Source organism: Lycorma delicatula, chromosome 2 (assembly GCF_047948215.1).
Source record: "Lycorma delicatula isolate Av1 chromosome 2, ASM4794821v1, whole genome shotgun sequence".
NCBI classification, from domain to species: Eukaryota; Metazoa; Arthropoda; class Insecta; order Hemiptera; family Fulgoridae; genus Lycorma; species Lycorma delicatula.
The window spans coordinates 132317717-132340759 of NC_134456.1; the positions used below are offsets into that span (position 1 = coordinate 132317717).

At 30.8% G+C, this 23043-nt stretch overlaps 1 protein-coding gene and 1 long non-coding RNA gene across 2 annotated transcripts in view; one reads left to right on the plus strand and one right to left on the minus strand.

Moving 5' to 3' along the window:
• Positions 1 to 23043, minus strand: part of LOC142320255 (uncharacterized) — a 521142-nt gene that overhangs the window by 270509 nt on the left and 227590 nt on the right. The window lies entirely within an intron of this gene.
• LOC142320254 (neuroligin-1-like) overlaps positions 1 to 23043 on the plus strand; it is a 289299-nt gene that overhangs the window by 234530 nt on the left and 31726 nt on the right. The window contains exon 8 of the mRNA XM_075357956.1: positions 18875 to 18975. Coding sequence (XP_075214071.1) covers positions 18875 to 18975 — 101 coding nt within the window. The remainder of the gene's footprint in view (positions 1 to 18874; positions 18976 to 23043) is intronic.

The following is a 23043-nucleotide window of genomic DNA, read 5'->3' on the forward strand; positions in this document are numbered from 1 at the left end:
CAGAAAATTTTTTTTTTCTGACTATTGTTTTTCTTTTGAGTACACAGGATTTATTTTTGGTGAATTCCATTGTCGCTCCTTGCTCATACTTTAAACTGTTTGATACGGTACAATAATTTTACCCTCTTCTTACCTTTTTAACTATTTTAGTTGGTTTTTTAATAGAATGGAAATTCTATTCTCACAATAAAAATTTTCTTCGTTATTCTGTTCATCACGGTTCGTTTATTCATGAGATTTTTCTGCTTCTATATATATTTGAAAGTGGTAAACTCGTACTCTATATGTATTTTTGGTAATGCATAGAATTACCTTCAAACTAATTTAATTAATATTCACTATCTCCTATATTGGTGTATTATTATAAACGGATACATTTAACATAATTTTTTTTTATTTGTGTTCTTCGGTAAGGAATTTTGTTGGATGAAATTCGAGAAAGAAAAATTTTCATCTTATATTTCAACGGACTTCAATCATAAAGTTTTATACAAAACTATGCCGATATTTAAGCTTAACGACAACCGTTAAATTCATGTAAATTCATCTATTATAGATTAAGTAAAACTTTTAAAGATGGTATTTCAACTACCTATAAATATAAAATAAGTTCTAAATATAAAGCAAAAGATGTAAAATTTCTCACAAACAAATCTAAGAACAGCAGCAGATGTGGCCGACAAAATAATCTTTATTTATGTTACACAGACTCTTCCATAATATTTTTAGAAGGCATTGAGATAAATGATTTACCATTTAAATAATATAATTTGACTAAAGATGCGAAAGGAACCTTTTTTATAATTAAAGAGAAAAATATTTCTGTCTGCCCTTATAGCTGCTGGACAAAATTTCATAATTTAGACTCTTTGTAAAAAAATCATTTAAACGTTTATGTTATCTGTATATAGTTTCTTTAATAGCAATAATGATTTTTCTTAATGCAACAAAAAGTAATTTAATTTTACAAATCCCTTTACTTTTATTCATTTTTTACGTTAGGCGCTTTTACAAACAGATATATATATATTTTTAATACGGATTTCTGTCCGAATAAATCTTGTCATATAGTTTTTTGAGAGGATCAGTGGTTCTAATATTTAAAATTTCAGGATTGGAAACTTGTCTATCAAAACAATCTGACTATCTGACAAAAGATCAGTTATTTCCAAACAATTTGATTATTAAAACGTTAATACATGAAAGCCAACTTTTATGATTTAAAAGAATAATTTCAATTACTAATACGGTTATAATAATTTATGATAAGATTATTTTTTTATAAATAAATATATATATAATGAAAAGCGTTTCTATGAATTTTTTAGTTAGATACACAACGCCATATTAATAGATTGTGTTTTAAGTCGACTCCGAACGAAAATAAATATTTGTGGAGTTTCAGTATTACTTATTGTGAATTTTATTATTTGCTGGTTAGTAAGGGTGTAATTCTTTGGTCATTATTTTGGGATATTATTTTATGTGTAATTAGTTGTTTCGAATTTTGATGCTTGAATAGTCAGTCTTTAGGCAATCTGAACTTCAGGATATTTGCGCGGTTTAATTTATTAAAGTCAACTTTCTGGATGGATTTTCTGTTAGTTTTGGTGTATTCTGTGATAAAATACAGGTGTTTTAGCTGTTTGTTTTAATTTAATATAATCCAAATAAATCTGTTAATTAATCACTTGTGATTTTGTTTACACTGTTAACGGCCATTGTGATTTGTCAACGGTCATTGGTTCTTTGTGATTGGAAGCGGTCATCTTCCATTGGTCTGATTGGTCTTTCCTTTATTTACATTGCCATCTGATTTACTGGACATGTTATTGACATTGAACAACTTTAGATTTATTTAATAATTTTTGTTTGCTTTTATTCAATTATTATTGACTATGTCTGATAAAGGGGGGAAAGAAGGTAAGTTCAGCCGGGAAAAATGCGCTCCGGGTGAAGTATTAGCTGAAGAGCGGTCTGAAGATTCCTGATCATCAGGACGATCCCTTGATGAGCCAAGGGCAGGGGTATCGGGTATCTCTACCCGGGTTAAGGATTTCGTGCAGGATTTTGCTAAAGCGATAGGGCATGTGGGGAGTCCTGCTCCGATTGTTAGCGAATTTAGTGAGAAATATGGAACACTTATGCAGTTCTCAGAGAGTCTCAGAAGCAGTTCAGCTAAGGTATGCGAAAAGGTTATCCCCAAAATGAGAGAATTTAAATCAATTATTTCTGCCATCGTGGAAGGGTATAAGTTGGTTGAGAGACCTCCAGAGCTGCGTGAGGTGTTCATAAAGGAAAAGGTTTCTGTTCAAATTGTGGTGTTTCAACTTCAGCCTTATTCTCAGGTATTGAAGAAGAAACGGGGGACCAGTCTGTCAGGAAAGCAGGCTGAGGTTTTTTGTTAATTTAAAGGAAGAGTGTCAGCGAAATCTAGCAAGAAAATGGACTAATTGCAGGTAGTTCTTCGATAGAAGAGGTCGAGCCTGGGAATTCGAAATGTACGTGAGACGAAAACGGTTGTCGTTGCCGAAGACAAAGAGACAATTAAAGTTATTTCTGACTCCCTCGAGATTGTTAAAACCAACATGAAAGTCGCCCATAAAATGAAGAGGCGTTTTAAGGTCATCGTGAAAGATTATTGATGACGTCTATCTGAGGAAGAGTTAATGACTCTCATACCGGAGCAGAATACTCAGATTGCTGAGGCAGCCTTCATGACTGATTGTCGACTGTTATTCAAAACAGATAGGCGCGAGGCAGAGCGTTATCACGGTACCTTTGAGGTGAGTCCTCAATTATTTAATAATTATTTAAAGGTTTAGTATCTCAGGGCAGGTTGTTTATTGACTTCTCTCAGTGCAAGATCAAAGAATATGCTCCAGCTGAGCGGATGAGGGATACAAACGAGAGGAATACTCTGAGAAGTTGCAGGTTTACATTTTACAGATTGAACTTGGCGAGATTGCCATACGTAGGGGGTTCGACAGCACTTGATCATCATGTTGTTGTTCGTATAGATGTTCACAACTTGTATCTGTATGTTGTAAGTTCGTATTTTCAATATAGAGATCCTACTGATCGTCATCTTCATGACTGGGATTAAAATCCTACAATTATCTGGAACCAGTCCAATCTTTACACAGTGATACATAGATTTTCTCCTAAAACTGAGATGAGAACGGTGTATAGAGTAAATCGCGGACAGAAAAACCTCGTTTGAAAAAAGATTTTATCGGATCGCGTTAATTAGTTATTAACGATTAAAGTTAAACATTTTTTGGCTGTCAACCATATGATTTTTTGATATGTGTGTATTGGAAATTTTATACAGAATATGAATTTCTGAAAATTATATCAAAAAAAAGAAAACACGAATAATATTGATGTCTGAAAAATAAATAAATAAATCGAGAAAAGGTGAAATCGGGAAATACTTTCAAACAAGTGTTAACGATAAGATATAAGGGTAATAAACAGCGGTTTGCCGTAGCATTGTTGGGCCGCCGTAATCCCTACAATAAAAGGTAACAACATTGGTGCGGAAGTGAACGCTAAGTCACTTTGTGGTATAGCATAGCAGCTTCACCGATGATATCGGTGAATTAATTGAGGGCTTATTACCCCAATATGGGCTGAAGATATATAATGAACCTGGTGAGTTGCTCACCTATGTAGGTAATGTAGACGGGGGTCGGCATTTTGGTGGAACGAACATTGACGTTACCGTTGGTAGATTAATCCTGCCAATGTTTGTAACTGGAACGTGGTTGACGATAGCTCAAGCAATCATCGATTGATTGTATGCGATTGCTGGTGGTTTGAGTGCTACATGTGTAAGGTTCCGGTTCAGCAGGGTCGATTCCTCCTCATGCATACGGATTGGAAAACGTTCGTTGATTTTCTTTCGGCCAAACTTTGTGTTTTGGATCCGAGTCTGGTTATTCTGGACTTGGAAAACCTGGCAGAAGGTTTGTCAGCGGCTTTCATTGACGCCACTGAGTGTGCGTTTCCTCGTAGTAGAGGACAAGGGAGGCTAGCTCCATGGTGGAGCAGGGAATTGGCTGTTAAGCAGGCTGTCTATCGTTAGCCGAGAGCATCTAAGCGTGAGAGTGATCCAGAACGGCAGGCGGTTCTTGTTGGCGAATATAGAGATCTTAGACCTTGATATTTTCACAAAGTCCGGACAGCGAAAAGGGATTTCTTGCGTTTCTTTGTGCATGAACAGAAGAACAATGATCCCTGGGAAGTTGTACGTATGGTTTTGGGATACAAACAACGAAACGACGTTCTTCTCTCCACTCATTCGAACCGGCTCGCTGTAATTTCCGACATTTTTGAAATTCCTATCATCCATCAGCTGGTTATGGGTGAGGAGGCTCAGTTTCGCGGGGGTGCAGTCTCCTTGGAGGTTACTACGGCTGAGGTGCGTCGAGCTATCTGTAGTCTAGGTAGAGGTAAGGTTTTGATGTAATAACGGCGGAGCTCCTTGTTCGCTCGGCAGTAGTAAGTGTGAGAATTATCATACGGGTCTTTAATAAAATCTTATTTGAAGGATAATTCCCGGTGTGTTGGAAGAAAGAGCTTGTGAAATTACTGTTTATAAGTGGTGATAAGGATCTCGAAGTCAGTTCTTTACATAGACCCTTGACGTTATTGCCGGTTATTGTTAAAGTCTTTAAAATTTTTTTTCCTTGAAAAAACGAGAGGTCGAAATCGCGCGGTTTACTAATGGATAATTAGTACGGGTTTCTTCCTGAAAAAGGTACTGAGGATGCCATACTTCGTTTGATAAGTGTGGTAACCTCGAATCGGGAGGAATACGTCCTGGAAATTTTCCTGGACATTTCTGAGGCCTTTAATAACTTATGGTGGCCTTCTACTATATACCAGTTATAGAAGAGAGATTGTACTGTGAGTGAGTTGCAGGTTATGCAACGTTACTTCAGTCATCGAGATGTGCTGCAATACGGAGGCAGACATGATATTGGGAAAACACTGTCCAAGAGTTATCCGCAGGGCAATGTGTTAGATCTGTTATTGTGGGTTGTAGAGTTTGACTCAATTCTGCGGCTAAGGTTGCCCAGCAGGTTTCGCATCGTGGCTTATGCTGTCGATGAGCTCTTGCTGGTCGAAGGAGGTTCGCGGAGGGGGGTTGAATTCCGAGCCACTCAAGCATGCAGGATACTCAAGCAATGGAATCATTAACATAAGGTGACGTTTAGTCCGGAGAAGTTCACGATGCTGCTCCTCAAAGCCTGTTTGGCTGTGAGCCGGCGAGTCCGCGTATCGATGTCCGGCCAACGGGATAGATGTGTTCAGTTTCAAAAGTACCTCGGGTTGTTTCTTGGTGAGAAATTGCAGTTTAAGAAGCACCCTCAATACGTCGTTGGAAAGGCCTGTAATTCCTTTTTCGGAATTGATCGTGTGGTCAATCCTAAATGGGGGTCTTAATTTTAAGACCATGAGTATCTTTAATAAGGGCGTCTTCGAGGCAATTATGCTATAAGAGGCGCCTGTTTGAGCGGACAGCTTAAAATTTAAAAGCTATCGGGATATTTTGACGCTTCAACGCCTCGTATTGCTGACGGTAACAGATGGTTAGTGTACAATTTCACGGGAGGCGATCTTGATCATCGCAGGTGTGAAACCGATAGTCTTGATTTCGTCCGAGAGGCAACAGCGTTATGTTGCTAAGAAGTCAGGTGAATTGAGTTCAGAGAAACGAAAGAGATAGAAGAACGTGGTTTCGCTCTGTGGCAGGCAAGATGGGATGAAAGAGATTGTTGTCGTTATACATATGAGTTTTTCCCCTAACGCTGTTGATTTGCGAGACGCATCTTGGATACACCCAAACAAGTATGTGATGCAATTTCTTTCAGGGAATGGAGCTTTTCGGGACAGATTAGACATGTTTGTTCTAGCGGAGTCTGATATGTGCTTGAAATACGGATTGTTGGATGATGAACATGTGATATATGAATGTGCTATATATGACATAATGCGCACAGAGACCATTTTTCGGCTTGATATTATCGGTTTGACACTTGATCTCCGTATTAATTGGAAATTGCACGAGTGGGATGATCGTAGAAAGTTTTATTGTAAATTTGGCGAAAGAAAGATCGCTGAAGGGGTGTGATGTTTTCTTGGACTTCACTTCTTTGTGTTTTTGTTTGGTTTTATTGTTATTTTGTTGCTGTTCTTGTTTCTGTTTGGTTACAGATTTTTTATTGTCTTTTTTTTAATTGGTTACGTTATGTTAATTATTATTGTTATTGTTATGTTTTGTTAGTGTTTAGTGTTGCGTTTTATGATTCGTTATGTGTCGAACTCATTTTTACTATTTGGGTAGGCAGAGTTCAGTTCCTTCGTTCTTAGAAAGTCATTGTCTTGTTTGAGACTTGGCTAGATGTGTTTTGTTTGGAGTTTATGTTGGTAGACCGATGGGAATGTCACTTGTGACATTCGCATCAGTGGCATCCTGGTAAAGGCTTGACGGAAAGATATCATTGAAGTACGTAATAATTTAGACTGAACAATCTTCTCCTTTACACAAAGTAAAGTATTTTGATACATTTGAATTAATTTACGGACTGTTTTATATAGATAAATATTATTTTAATTCAATCGCTTCGGTAGTATTTATTTTTGTAATTTAAATAGGATTTTCTTTTAACAATTGAGCACAGTATCACAGAAAATAACTAACGGCTTGAATTAATCAATTTATTTTTTTTTTCTTTTGTTTTGGTGTTCACTTTAACTTTTAATTTTCTTTTTATACCCAGAAAAATAAATATTTTTTATCTGTAGATAATTTACCAATTTTTGTTGGAAGAATGAATTTTTTTTTTTTCTTTTTTTTTTACATTTATTATTGTTTCACTAAATATTTATCTTTTTTACCATTTATTTATCAGTTTTATACTTTATCGTTCTATAGAGTATAATACTATATATATAGTATTTATCGTTCTAATTCAATACAAAAACATTTGTGTCTTGTCCTTTAAGATTATTAATATTTGGAGATAGTAATAACACATTTAATATTTACTGGTAGGTAATTGAATATTAATTTCGGTTTAAATAGAAAATATTTCTTAGAAGATAAAATATTTAAATTACGTATAAAAATTTTTATTCGGAACTGCACAAAAATGTTTCTTGATAAATTTTTAAGTTAAAACTATATTCTGACCCAACTCTTTAACTAAGAAAAGAAAGTACCAAACTCTTTATTCTAAAAACTTCTTTTCTCAAAACCTACTAAAAACCACCAGAGTTGTCTTACTTATTTGGCTAATAAACAATTAAAAGAAAAAAATAAGAAACACAGGGTTTATTGATATAAATGTGTTCTGTTTTAAAAACAATTTTTTTTGTTGCAATTTCTGATAAATTTTGTGACATTTAAATAAATAAATATTTTTTTGTAGTTTTTTATTTTTACTCTATCAATATTTTTTTTAATTAAATTATTTTCGAATATATATAATACGTTGTTTACTAGATTTTTCCTATTTTATTTCTCGTGGATGTTATTGATCCCGTCGTACCAGCCTATTTCTTTAATCAAAACTTTTTGGAACTCCGAAGAGCAAATCTTGCCAACTCACTGCGGAAGAAGGAAGGGTATAAAAGAGAAATTTATGAATATTACGATTAAATTGTCTAAAATTAATGTAACAGTTAAAAACTTTGTGTATATTCATCGATTGTATCATTGTAATATTCATTTTAAACATAACAATCATAAACAAAATAGCTTTTTTCAGATCAGCTGCCTAATTAAAAGTTCGCTAATTAACAGTAATACTGCAGTTATATCTTTTCCATAATATAAGCAACATTTTTCCAAGTATTACTGTCAGCTTCGATCCCAAGAAATATGTACTACTCGATACATTTAAAGTGTCCGCCGAAATTGAACAAAATGTGAATCTGCTCCACAACAAAGTGAAATCGTGGAGTGTATAAAGTATCGAAAAATATTTATTACATAATTTCATAAAACGTTTACCGAGTCCAATGAGTAATTGATTTAATAATTTTCGGAAAAAGCTTCTTCATAAGCGAGTACGCTACAAAAAATTGTATCTGTTCGAAACGAGTTCAGATACCTTCTGGATATTTTAATTTTTACCATATTTCATAAACTGATTTAATAATAATTATTGAACAAGCTTTGTTAAAATGTGGTCTGCAGTAAAGTGAAAATAAAAGGTACAAATTCACGTAAATGTCTTTCAGTATCATCAATTGTTGTTTTTAGTTTTATAAGTTACAGCATTATCATTGAAGGGAATTTAAATCAAAATAATTTTGGTATGGTAATATAAATCAAACATCAATTTTTTATGAAAAATCATTTGTACGTTTACATTTTTAAAAAAATGTTTTTTGTATGTATATTATTTTTTATTTATTTATGAGTAAAAAACTAAAAAGCATTTTTATTATTTTAAGTGATTCTCACATAATATCTAAGATAAGAATTGAATTTCCTTTTGTAAAATTGAATACCACCTTTTTCATACAGAAAAAATAAGTATATTAATAATAAACATTTTTGCTGGAAATATCAAATATCAGTAAATACTTTAACGTTAATTTAAGAAAGAAGACAACATATTCCTAAAACTAACTGGTTAACGTTATTACACATTTTTTGGTCTTGTTACCCAATTGTTAATGTCTGGTAATTTTTTTCTAAGAAAGGGAAATTTTCTTTTGTGACACGAAGTTGGTAGCACTTCTAAACCGGAATAGATACTGTAGTGTGAGTTAATTCTCCTTGAGCTGTGGAAACTTTTGTGCCGTTTCCGGTCGTGTTACGAACAGAATGTCTTTTACCATAGAACAACGAGTTTTCATTCTTGAAAAATATTTTGCTACGAAATCGAAGTGTAAAAGAATCATTTCAAATAAAATTTGTTGCTGTTCCTCCGCCAGAAAAAATGTCAATTTCTAGGCTAGCAAACCGATTTCGAGAGACAGGTAGTGTTTGCGACAGAAAACGTAGCGGTCGATCGACTCGCTTGACAGATGACGTTTTAGAGAATGTGAAAACAAGATTGCTCAATTCTCCACCGAAAAGTTTACGAAAACTTTCCACGCAAGTCGATTTGTCATATTCGAGTGTTCAGAAAGCTGCTAAAAAATTGAAATTGTATCCGTACCGCGTACGATTAGTCCAAGAGCTTCAGCCTCCAGATTTAAACAAGCGATTGCAATATTGCCGTAGGTTTAGGTCTCTCGTAATTGATAACGGAATCGAATTTTTAAACACTGTGTTCTTTAGTGATGAAGCTTGGATCCATCGCGATGGTTTTGTGAACAGTCAAAACTGTCGACTTTGGGCGGTTGAAAATCCTAACGCAAAACAAATCTTTGCATCCTGAAAAAATTGGCGTGTGGTGTGCGATATCTTGTCATCATATAGTCAGACCCATATGCTTTGAACAGACAGTAAATAGTGAAGTATACAGGAATATTGTGCGCCAATTTGTGTGCCTCCTGGAACCTCAAGAACGGTATTACTGGTTTCAGCAAGACGGCGCTACATACCACACGGCTCGAGAAACCGTGGATTTTCTACAAGAGTTCTTTGATGCTTGAATAATAAGCAAGGGCTTATGGCCTCCAAGGTCCCCAGACCTCACATCTCCTGACTACCTTTTGTGGAGCTACATTAAGTTCGAGGCCTTCAAAAACAATCCTCACACTATTGATGAACTTAAAGTAAATATTACAAACTTAATCACGAATATTTCCAACGCAATTCTTAAAAAGGTTTCTGCTAATATGCTGTAAAGAGTCCGTGCGTGTATAACCTCAATTTTGAGCATATTCTTTAACAATTATGTAAGTAATAGCTTTTTATTAAATCTCTTTTGTAAGTAATAAATACATTTTTTTATTCCACCTAAATTTCCCTTTCTTAAATTACATTTAAAATTGGGTAACAGGACTAAAAAATCACTTTGTAGTTTTAGAAACATTTGCTATTAAAAAAAAACAGAAATAATAAATGGAACTTTAAATTAAAAAAAATTCAACAACTAAAAATGCTCATTAATAAATTGAAATTAAATCGAAATAATTTGAATTACTTTATCAGAAAAACAATAATTTACTCCAATTAAGTGTTATTAGTATATATATATAAAAGGAAAAACTTTGTGTCATTTTATTGATTTAACATATGAAAAATCAGTTGTTCTTCGTTCTATAATAATTATCCGCACACATTTGTCTACTTGTCGTATAATGTATGTATCTTAATTATTAAATAAAAACTGACATACGTTCAACTAGATTTATGTCTACTGCCTTTTTTTTTTTAACCACTGAATGTTTTATTTCCCCAGACACCATCCCTCTTTGCAACAGACCTTATCTATCGCATAGATTGGAATAGTCTTCATACGTTTCAAAGCCATCAGATTTCTTACTAGTTTTCCAACCATTAAGCATATGTCAAAAATGTTATTATTATACGTTGACGAATAATTTCGTCAAAGAACAAAAAAGAAAAAAAAAATTGGTGGAGTTCATCTTTTACTCATATCTAAATGAATCTTTCATTTTTTAACAAAAAATAAATAAATAAAAGATTTTTCGCTGTAAATACAGTAGCAAAATTTCTGATTAAAGCTTTAAGTGAGTACAGAAAACCTTTTGACGTGAGGAAAACCCACCGTTATACTACGGTGGGTATAAAATATGTAATGTTTATTAAACAGATATTAATAATGTTTTACCAATGAGTAACGGGAAAAGGTTATTACAAAAACAAACGGGTAAAGGGGTATTCATTTTATTATATAAATTTGTTTTGCTTATTAAGCAAAGTATTGAATTACTTTCCCGGCTATTAAGAATAATAAAAATTAAAAGAGGTAGGGCCAAAAAACAAAAGCAAACATATATTTTTTATAGGTAGGGAATAAATTTTAAGAAAGGTTTTTGTAAAAATATTCATATATCTATATATATATATATATATATGTTAAGCTTAACAAATTTACCTAAGTAATTTTTTCTCTAAATCTAAAATTCCTTTCAATAAAATGTTAAAATAAGAAAAATAAAATTTTCAAAAAGGTTTTCCTTTTTCAATAATGATATATAATTTAAAAAAAAAATGTTGGCATTTCTTGATAGCTGTATATATGAAGTATAAATTTAAAAAAAAATGAAAGATATTTTAACCGAATGAAGGTTTTTCAAGTTTAAGAAGTGGGGGTTGAATTTTTGAAATTGTTGGTTTTTTATATATCCATTGTAGGTATTGTTATAATTATCTTATATCTAAAATGCCTCTGAAGAATACCGGAAGTGTTTTTTTTTCTTGTACATCCCCCTTCTTAATGAATATTGAAAACAGTAATATAATTAGTGCTTTATACTCATTTAAAAAAAAATGAAAGATATTTTAACCGAATGAAGGTTTTTCAAGTTTAAGAAGTGGGGGTTGAATTTTTGAAATTGTTGGTTTTTTATATATCCATTGTAGGTATTGTTATAATTATCTTATATCTAAAATGCCTCTGAAGAATACCGGAAGTGTTTTTTTTTCTTGTACATCCCCCTTCTTAATGAATATTGAAAACAGTAATATAATTAGTGCTTTATACTCGTATGTAGAAATATGTGGCCAAATTACAAATAAAATTCGTTTGGTCGACCTGTAAAACCAAATATACATATATGTATAAAACCAAAAGCATTGTGATATACCATACGTACATACGTACGCATATACATATATGTTTGAACTAGTTGGATCTCAAAACTCTAAAGATTTGCAAAAACTCCTATACTCCAGTTTTTAAATGATCACCATACTTTCCCTTTAATGTAGCTATTCTAACTGTAATCACCGAGAAAGTAAAATTTTTGAATTATAATCCGTAATTTGTAAAATACATTTTTAAATAAAATGTATACATACATATTATTTGAAAATGTATTTTTTTAATAGTTTACTTGGCTTCCAATAAAATTGTATCTCAAATTTTGTGAATGTATTGTAGGTTGACATTTACAAAGTAAAGCAAAAATTTGGGTTAAATGTATTTTAAGTTAATCGGTTTAAATCCAGAATAAAAAAGTAAGGGAGAATAAAATTAATTTTCATACCGTTTTAAAATTATCCCTCAACAATCAAAATTTATAAAATTCTGAACTATTAATACGATGCCAGCCAAGTTTCTATATAGGATAAAATGCACATAAAAGGAAGAACATAATGATGCTACAGCTTTAAAATTATCCACCAACTCTGATTATGATATCTGAACTGCCAACATTTCATCTCACTAACGTTTGAATTGTAGCATAAACCAATGATTTGAGGAGATAAATATTTTTATATATTAAAGAGATATTGAAATTGCTTACCTACATTATATTCTAAGCATATAATACATTTATGACTAGGGTCATCCCTGTGCGCGCACACGTAAAAACTACTGAACAAATTTTAATAAAACTTTAAATATTTATAATTAAGAGGCTTAGTAATTATATGCAATTAGAATTATCACGATATTCTTAATGGGGGTTAAGGTATAATATAAATTCATTAAAGGAAAAAAATTAATCCTTTTACTACATTGTATTTATGTTACCATGCTAAAAAAAAAAATTCTAACTTCAGATCTATATATGTATATATAGTTTTAAATATTTTAATATTTTACCTATTAATAATATAGTTTTTATTTTTTTCTTCCTATATTTATATAATGAAACATTAGATGTCTTAGTTTTGGGACTTTTTCCATCAAGCTATCCAACTATTTCATTGTAGGGAATTCTAACTATGCTGCAGGATCTGATCTTATGATTACACTTTACTATAACTATAAATAGATCCACCGGTTGAGTTGAAATGAGTTGAACAATTTCGATGTTTCCTCATTATTATTACTATAGTAATAAATTCAAATTTGCATTTGTTGAGGGATTTGGCTGTCGATATTGGATTGTCAAAAGTTAAAAAATATTCCTTCAAGAATGTATATTGGTTTTCTAACTCTGCTTTTTTATTATTCAGTCTGCTTCAAGAATGAGAGTATCTCTCTCCTCTGAAGCAGCTGAAATACGTAACTCTCAGTTAGCTACTGACCGAGAGTGCTACGCAGAGACTCGACTTAATTTGCAACGCGAGTTGAAATTAAATCCGAGTTCATACTGATGTCATTGTAGAGCTACCAAGTCAGATAAAAACAGAAGTGGCTTTACCTATTGTGTACAGATTAAGAACGCTATCAAGGTTATTATATTGCCGCCATATCAGAAGTGTGTTCCTATTGTGATGCACAGAAATGGATAAGGGAATCAAAAGGAATATATTTATTTACAACAGGAGCGTATCAGAGTTTCAACGTCAGAAACGAGGGAAATTTTGGATGAAAGAGACTTTTTAGGCTCTAAAATACTGTAATTTATCAGTATTATTTGATACTGATAAATTATAAAACTACTGCAAGTTTGTCACTGCACTTGATGTTGACAAGTTACTGTTATCACAATAAGGATAACCAACACAGCGGGATTCTAGAGGGCGGAGCCCCTAGCCAGTGGAGAAGTCTGGCTGACAGGCTACTTCTTTAAGAAGAGTTAATTTAGGGAAAAATTCGCTAAAAGAGAACATTGTCTCTATTTTACATTTTTATTGGGTTTTTGTGATTTTTTAATTTATTTTACATTTCACGTTAATTCTTGGTTTTATTACGTTTAGATGCAAAAAGTTTACAAAAGCACTAGAAAAGTCGGTGAAAATTACTGTTATTTCTAAACAGTGGAATTTCTTTGAAATTAATGGAGTCATTATTACCTCTAAAATTATTGGTATTATTGCTTGAACATTGCTCTGAAGAGGTTTCAAACATTTAGGAATTCAATTACAAGTTTAGAGATGATTTATCGTTTATTTGCATTAAAATGGATACTTACAAATATCATCTCTGTGATGTACAACATTACACTTTTAATTTACACTCGCAACCCATTGATTTTCAAACTTTTACGACCACCGTCCTCATTAAGAATCAAAGATTTTCTAGCGCTCTCCAAAATTTTTAAATTTACCATCTGTTAAAAATAATAATTGCAATTGCTGTTTTTCAGATGTGCTCTTAAAAACAGCAATTGCAATTACTGTTTTTAAACGTGCCCTATCCTATTTCTAAGTTGAAACTTATATTTTAAATAAGAGCCATTGAAACTCATATTTAATCATATTTGGAATTATTTTTATTAAAATTGCTTTAAAAAAAATTACAATCGTGTTATATAAAAAGTTATATAAAAAAGTGATAGCATTTCAATATACCAATACAATAATTAAAACAAAGCTTTCAATTTAAAAATTACACTTACACTAATGTGAAGCATGTATCTGATGTGCTTTAACGAGTTTGTTAATATCAGCTAGAATTTACTTAAAAACAGCCGTAAGTGCCGCGTTCGGTAACATGCAGCCGATTTCTCTTTTTGGCTAGCAACGCTGCTATAGCACTAAATTCACGCTCAGACAAATACGACAACGAGAATGCTATCAGAAATTGTTAAATCATTTTGGGTTAAGCTAAGAGCGGGTGATACATGTTGCAGTCTCAATCTTTAAAGATTTAAATACCTCAGCACAAAATAAACAAAAGCCAAAAACTACAACGCTATATTAAAGACCTCACAATTTTTCATTAGAGATATATAAGCTAGATGAAAACCATTTAATATCCATATTTATTTGTATCAATATGTTGCTTAGAATTTAGAGATATACTGCATCAATGATAAAAGTGGCCTTTTCTGTTTAAAGTGGAATATTTCGGTTCAGAAAAGTTGTAGGGACATACAAAAAAAAAACGAAATTAAAGCTAGATTTTTAAGCTTTTAAACGATTTTAATGCAGTTTACTGAGAAAGTTTCATTTCCCCCATGCCCTCGATTAACACGAAGAAAAACTTTCATATTTTTAAAACTTTTCTTCTCTTTAATTTTTTATACTAATGTATTAGGTATTTAATTTTAGTTTAAAATATCAGGAAAACATAATTTTTGCCTTTCTTTAATCATCCAACGGCTTCGTAGACCGCCTGAACGCTTCTAATTTTCTGTGGGCCTTCTACAGCCCTGATAGCCTTTAGCGTCCACAAGGGGGCGTCATCGCCCACTTTGAGATCTCTAACCGGACTAATTTTTACATAAAGATCGTTCTTTATTTAGTTATATTGGTTTCACTTATTACTGCGATCATTTTATGATAATAGGGCTTATTTTTTACTGAAAATTCAATTTGGTTTGTTATAGGTAGGAAAACTTACGTGTTAAAATTTTGTGAGGTGGATGAACAAAATGTTACACTCGGAACACATTTACTAAATAACACGTAACTACTGGAATATTTAAATATTATGCTAAAATCTTCCGATTACATCAAGTTTGTTCTAAATTGAACTAACGGTAGGCAGCTTGGAAGAAAAGTCCAATCAACACAAAAGCAGTCAACAACAATATATAATAAAATATCTGCTAACCATCTCGTAAAAACAAACATACTTTATTTTATTCCTAAAAAAACAGAAAAGAAAAAGACACTATCTTAATTATGGGATTAGGGAAAAGATCCCAACATCACCAGAAATAAAAATTAACAGAATAAAATAAATAAACAGAAATTACTTAAATTAGTAAATATTCAAAATTATAACCAAAGATAACTTAAATATATGTCTTACTGATATATATAAAAATAATATCCATTGAAGCGTAGTTCAGACAGCAGTAAAAATATCAATTACTGTGATGACGAGGGGAATTAAAAATATTATGAGGTAAGAAATACTGTCTCTCTAAGTCTAAATTTGGTTCATTAATTTTTATAAAACATTACTTGTCTTATATAATATTTTACTGCTGATCTTCAAAACATTCATTCACAGGCTTTCAATAAACATACAGCGTAAAATAACATTGAGTGAAAAGCATTAAAGTAGATCAGGATATTATTTAGAAGTAAAACAAAAAAACAAATGTAATAATAAATAATGTAATCACATCATAAAATTAATTTAAAAGTCAGGAAAAGATTTTTGAAAGTGTATGTTTGGAGTGTCGCTTTATATGGAAGTGAAACTTGGACAATCGGAGTATCTGAGAAGAAAAGATTAGAAGCTTTTGAAATGCGGTGCTATGAGAATGTTAAAAATCAGATGGGTGGATAAAGTGACAAATGAAGAGGTATTGCGGCAAATAGATGAAGAAAGAAGCATTTGGAAAATTATTGTTAAAAGAAGAGACAGACTTATAGCCCACATACTAAGGCATCCTGGAATAGTCGCTTTAATATTGGAAGGACAGGTAGAAGGGAAAAATTGTGTAGGCAGGCCACGTTTGGAATATGTAAAACAAATTGTTAGGGATGTAGGATGTAGAGGGTATACTGAAATGAAACGACTAGCACTAGATAGGGAATCTTGGAGAGCTGCATAAAACCAGTCAAATGACTGAAGACAAAAAATAAATAAATAAATAATGTATACGATGAATTTTAAAGTACCGCATTCATTATGAATTCCATTTATTATCAATATGAATATTTTATTTAACTGCAGGTTATAACATGGAATTTAAATCATTTATGGATGGTAAAATCTTTTAATGTATTTGGTACGTCTTGAGATGTGGTCCCATGATTAAGATATGGAGGAACTCCAGTATAACACTGACATCAGTATTATAAACTTACTTTAAAAATTAAAAAATAATCTTTTATCAATTTAATTATTCGACACGAGTCCGACCTACGTTTAATATCGATTACGTGCAGAAATATTATTCATCCTGCTCTACCAAAATTAATATTCTTGAATTATACAGGTATAGTTTGAGTGAAAATTAAGTGTATATGTATAGACAAAAACATTGTATCTTTACAGACAGTAAAATGTTTGATATAAAACTTTAACAATCATGTAATAATAATGTTAATATTATTTACACTAATGCACGTATATACAAGTTTCAACAAACACAGTAACTGTTAAATAACTTTTTAAAAATTAATTAAACTTTTTAATTAACTAAATTAATTTTTTTAAATTTAGAAAATGCTCATACCTCAAAACAATCAATTTTTTGGTTTGATACCACACCCTAACCAGTCTGGAGGCAATCGCAGGTGATCTCAAAAATTTTAAATTGAAAGGTTAGGGTTGTGACACGTAATTTAAATATCATCGACACAAAAACATTTGTTGAAAAATGACAGTGTACCATTTCCCTTGTCCTGAATTGGTGACCATTTAACATTTTCTACAGCTAGTTTCAAACGTGACATAAGTACACCTCGTAAATTTGTCTCACCAAAAAGTAGGTAGTTGATCGTCAGTTTTACAACTTTACCCGTATTCGCATTAAAAATAAGAACAAGTAAAATAAATTTAGAACTAACTCAAAACAGGAGGGCCTGTTCAGAGATTAGAAATTAAGAATTATAAAGCAAATAATAGAAAATCCCAGTTGTAAATGACTGAAAATTTGTAATATTTGAGCAACTAATAAAAAAAATTTAGAGCTATGTACTATAAACTCTTATAGTTCATTTATTTTAACAACAGTCGACTACTGGAATATTGCTAGGGGGATTCAAATCGTAAATTAAAACTAAAACTTCTAGCAAAATAGTAATAATTCGTGACAATTGAATGCTAATATGTAAATCTCTAGAATATATTTAAGAAAACTGGGCTAATACAAAAATAAATAAAAAATATTGAAATAAATTCTTGTGTGTTCTTATTAAAAATGTGTAATAAAATATTATAAATTATTCATGAAAAATTTCTGTCTCATAGCTATCAATAAATCTGGTTAAGACAATGTTTGGGATTTCTACAAACTTTAATATATTGTAAGAGTTATTATTTTTTTTATTATACACTATTATAGACCTTGTGACTAGTTTTAAAAATTATGAACAAACATTAAGTAAACTATAACTATAATTTTAAAAGATTTGTAGTTTATTAGGTTTATTATTATATTACATGTTATGATTTGATTTAATAGCGCTATAAATATTGTATTAAAAAGAAGTGCAATCAACTGTTAAAGTATTTATTTATCGTATAGCGTCATTCATTAAGTATTCGGTGAATTTTATTTCTATTTTGATATATATTTCCTTATAGATTACGGTAATAAAAAAGTAGAAAAAAATTCAGAATGATATTCGTGTTGTCAAAGAATGTTATAATAAATTAGATATGATTTACGTTGATTTTTGACACGTATTTTTCTATACCTAAAGAAATTTTTACTAAGATGGCTTCCTGTCACATTTAATTCTACGTACATGTTATTCTAGTTTCCTTCTCGTTTTGTTATCTTGATATTTAATTTGTTAAATTTATTTTATATTGAAGGAATTTTGACAGATTTTTTAAAAATCTCTTAAATAAAAATAAAACAAAAATTTCAAAATAGATAAGAAAAAATTTGAATCGCTTGTTATCAAGAATAAAATAAAATCTTTCAATTTTTTTTTATAATGATACTGGTTTACCCTTCCAAAAAAAAGTAGAGATTTGTTTTATCCTCGTTTTAAGCAAAGTGTAAATATATATATATATATATATATAATATTTTGTTTGTTTGGCATACGAAATATAATAATATTTCTGGATTTATAAAATCTAGTTTAAAATTTTATTACTAATAATGTCTTTCATAATTTATACTAGATGAAAAATTTTATTGTACAAGCTACGTGTGTTTTACTATATAAAGTCAGTTAATTAAAACATTAAGGTTTTATAGATAATAAATTAGTACTTTTTATTTTTATTTACAGAAATCCTAACGAACGTCAAGCAGGAGAAGACAAAACCAGACACAGACAATCTCTTTCTTGGGAGCCGTTCACTCTATCTACACAGTATTACCTAAATATCGGTCAGTTTTTAAATAATACTTTCTATTTACGTTCATTTTATTACATCATAAATCATTTTATTACAAAAATCACTTCATCATAAAATAATTTTATTACATCATAATGCATCATTGTTGATGCATTTTATTACATCATTTTTTTTTCATAAATTTTAATAATTTATTTCAAGCATGACCTGTATAATAATAAATTATTAAACTAATTCTGTAATTTTAACAGTAATATTAGTGAAAATAAGTATTATTAATATTATTTTATTGTATTAAATTCGAAAGCGATTTTTTAGAGATTAAACCAAACCAAATTAAATAAATAATACATTATGCAAAGAGCCTATAATGATAACCATTGACGCACGATTGCGAAGTAACTCCGACTCTTGCTTGTTTTTGGGGTTGCAGGTTCATGAAACGTCGAGTAATGAAAAAACCCATACCCCATTTTTTAACTGGTTACTATGTTTTCCTTCTTGCAGCATAGCTGTAGAGCTAAGATGCCAGGAAAGTAAAAGATTAAAAACAAACAAACATTATTTTCTGCTCAATTTTTTGTATTATACTGTAATAAACTAATGGTGTTTCGAGTACAGTCTTAGCAGTTAAGTAATGTTTTTTTCACGTTATCCAAAACTACTGGGGATAAGGAGGAAAACTAGTACGTTATGCAACGAGCCTATCATGATAGCCCCACTGATGCACGAGTGGAGTAAGTTACGACAGGATCCTTGGCGAGTATCGAAAAAGTGTATTAATGGCCATTATAAAAAGATGGATACTCTATTTTTTTTTTCTATAACTGAGAAAATGTTGGGGTGATCGAGTTAAATAGATGGTAAAATACATAGTTTAGGAAATATATTTTTAATTTTTAAAAAATGCATTAAACTATACATTTCTGAGACAATAGGATATTAGTCATAAGTTCTGCCTGTTTTTAACATCGATCGTTGTAAAAAACATTTTTTCCTCAGAATCCGACGTAATTAACAAAAGGATAAACTATGTAATATAAAATTTATTACCCATTGATGTACTTTCAAATTAACATCTACTTGCCAACTACTAAAACGTATTGAAATCAAAACAAAAACATAACTGACACATTAACTAATGCCCGGTTTAATTGGTCAGTGGTTGAAAAACGTAGGTTTTTGATGGGTTTGAACACTTGCATCATAATAAAAATTTGTTTCCTAATATGCCCTCATTATGATACAGATTCCAGCCGCGTATTTCAAACGTTATAATGCAGCCATAGAAAAAAAATTGTATATATATATATATATTTTTTTTTTTGTTGAAAGATTACAATATATGATAAAATAATCGGTATTAGTAATTAATAAATAAGTGAATATTACACAAAAAATACAAATCTATAAATTTGTAAAAACTAAATCAATACGTACACAATAACCATTCAAAATTAACCATTAATTATTAACCATTCAATTAGGAAAATTCATATAATATTATAATGTATCTAGGAATTTTGTATCGTAGAGTTTTTAAAAATAGTGGAAGGTTTTTCCTTATTGTATATTTAATTAAAATTTCTCAATAAAGTTTATGACAATGTATTTATTAAACAAACACTGCATTTTGTTTACTGTTTACTTAAACTTCGGGTAGCTTATTATTTTAACCAACTGAGCTAAAATACAAGCACATTAGCTTCAACAAGAATAACAATGCAAGTGTGCCTCTTTGTTTTCCTCTGCTCACTAAAGGTATGAAAGAAACTACGTTCGAAAAAGAAGAAATATTTTCCACCAGTTGTACATTTTTATTTGAGCTGTACATGTGTATATATAAAAATACATATATATATATATATTATTTATTTATTTATTTTTAACGTAATATTTACGATCATCGCTTTTCTATTATTGTTGAGTGGTTTTCGTTTCTAGGCAACGATACTTTAAAATAAAATACAACTGGCAGCAATACTAACAAATATGATTAATAATAATTAACCAATATAATGCCACTAAAATAAATGTATGCTCTTAAACATAGTTTATATCAGATCATCATAGTTTATATAACGTTTACATCAGATTTAAAAATGAACTTGATCTAGACAACAACCACGATAAAAAAATTACCTCTACAAGCTACTTAATTTCAAAAACTTCTACAGTTACTGGAAGTATTCTATTACACAAAGGAATTATTCTGTTACAAAAAACTAATGGCTTCCATTAACTACGGGTATAATCATTTTAAAACAAATCACGTACATTATATGCAGATTTTTTTTATTAAAATTTAGAGAATACAGACGCAGAAAGCGATTTGAATCAAACTTCAGCGTTCATATATAAGAATCAACTGTTAAAAGTTATAACACACACACACACACACACACATTTATGTATATATACACTCATATATAATTAGATTATATATATTACACATTTACATTACATTATATTATATTATATTATATATATATATATATATACATACACCGGGAGGCTGTAAAGTAACTTACACCTCTCTAACATTTTTTGGAGGGGGTTTACGGCTTTCTTCCTTGTACTGAGAAGCTACTTCAATGAACGTTTAATATCCCTCTTTCTATTTTTGGTGGCTGGTGGCGGGGAGCAACTCTAAAGTTTCAAACAGGACAAAAGGTCATTTTATATACCAGTTTAAATAGTTACATGATTCGAAAAATTTATACAATTAAAATTAAATTCTGATCGTCCAAACCAAAATGACAGCCAACAATGCGTTTGTTTCAGATAGCTGGAACTACGGTTGGATGCTCTACTTTAATTTTTTTTTTGTTATTTTAGGTATCCCGATTCTGCAAATAGTACCCAATTATAAAATATCTGATGTTGTCACCGCATGAAATCCTTGTACACCTATTAAATTACATATACAATTTAAAAAAAAAAGAAAAATACATAAAATTTTATTTCACTAATAATTTCTGAATTTTTCATATATATTTTTTATTGTCATTATTGGATTATTTCTTGAAAACCTTTTTACAATCAGAGAATAATAATTATTAATAAACCAATATATTTTTAAAAAAAAATATCTGAAATATAAAGGAAATGAAGTCGGTTTCGAACCGATGTGACTTCCCCTTGTAAGAACCAAATATTTCATTAATTAAAATTTTACTTCGCTATAACTCTGGAACCAATGAAAATAAGTACTACTTATGATATGTCGTTGAAAATCCTTCAAAGAGGGCATATTACTGCTGTTACGATAAAGTCCAAAATCCACATTTTTTGGATGTCGGGCTTTCTTGGACACTTTTGGTCCAGTCGATTGCAATCAAAAAGGGGGACATACTAGATGTTACAATAGTCCTAAATCCAAAATTTTAACATTATACGGCTAAACGTTTTTGAGTTATGTAATATATATTAATATACGTATGTATTCATACATACATACGTAAATAGACACGTAAATACAATCATAAATACGCACGTAAATAGTCAAAATGGATTCAAGGATGGTCAAAATGGATATTTCCGTTGAAATCTGTAAACCGAGATTTTTCGCGATCACAATACTTCCTATAGTTCGCACAAGGAAGTAAAATTTAGAGGGGGGTCGTAAGTTACTTTTCAGCGACCGGATGTATACATACGCGCGCGCGCGTATAAAACGTACAGATTATCATAAACAACCCACCGGGTTGGTCTACTGGTGAACGCGTCTTCCCAAATCAGCTGATTTGGAAGTCGAGAGTTCCAGCGTTCAAGTCCTAGTAAAGCCAGTTATTTTTACGCGGACTTGAATACTAGATCGTGGATATCGGTGTTCTTTGGTGGTTGGGATTCAATTAACCACACATCTCAGAAATGGTCGAACTGAGAATGTACAAGACTACACTTCATTTACACTCATACATATCATCCTCTGAAGTATTATCTGAACGGTAGTTACCGGAGGCTAAACAGGAAAAAGAAAGAAGATTATCATAAACATAATAATAAACGATACCACATACTGTAACTGAAGCCTGAATAGTGATTCAAAATCTTTAATTTGAAGCAGTTTTGTACAATTTAATTTCTTAAATTTATC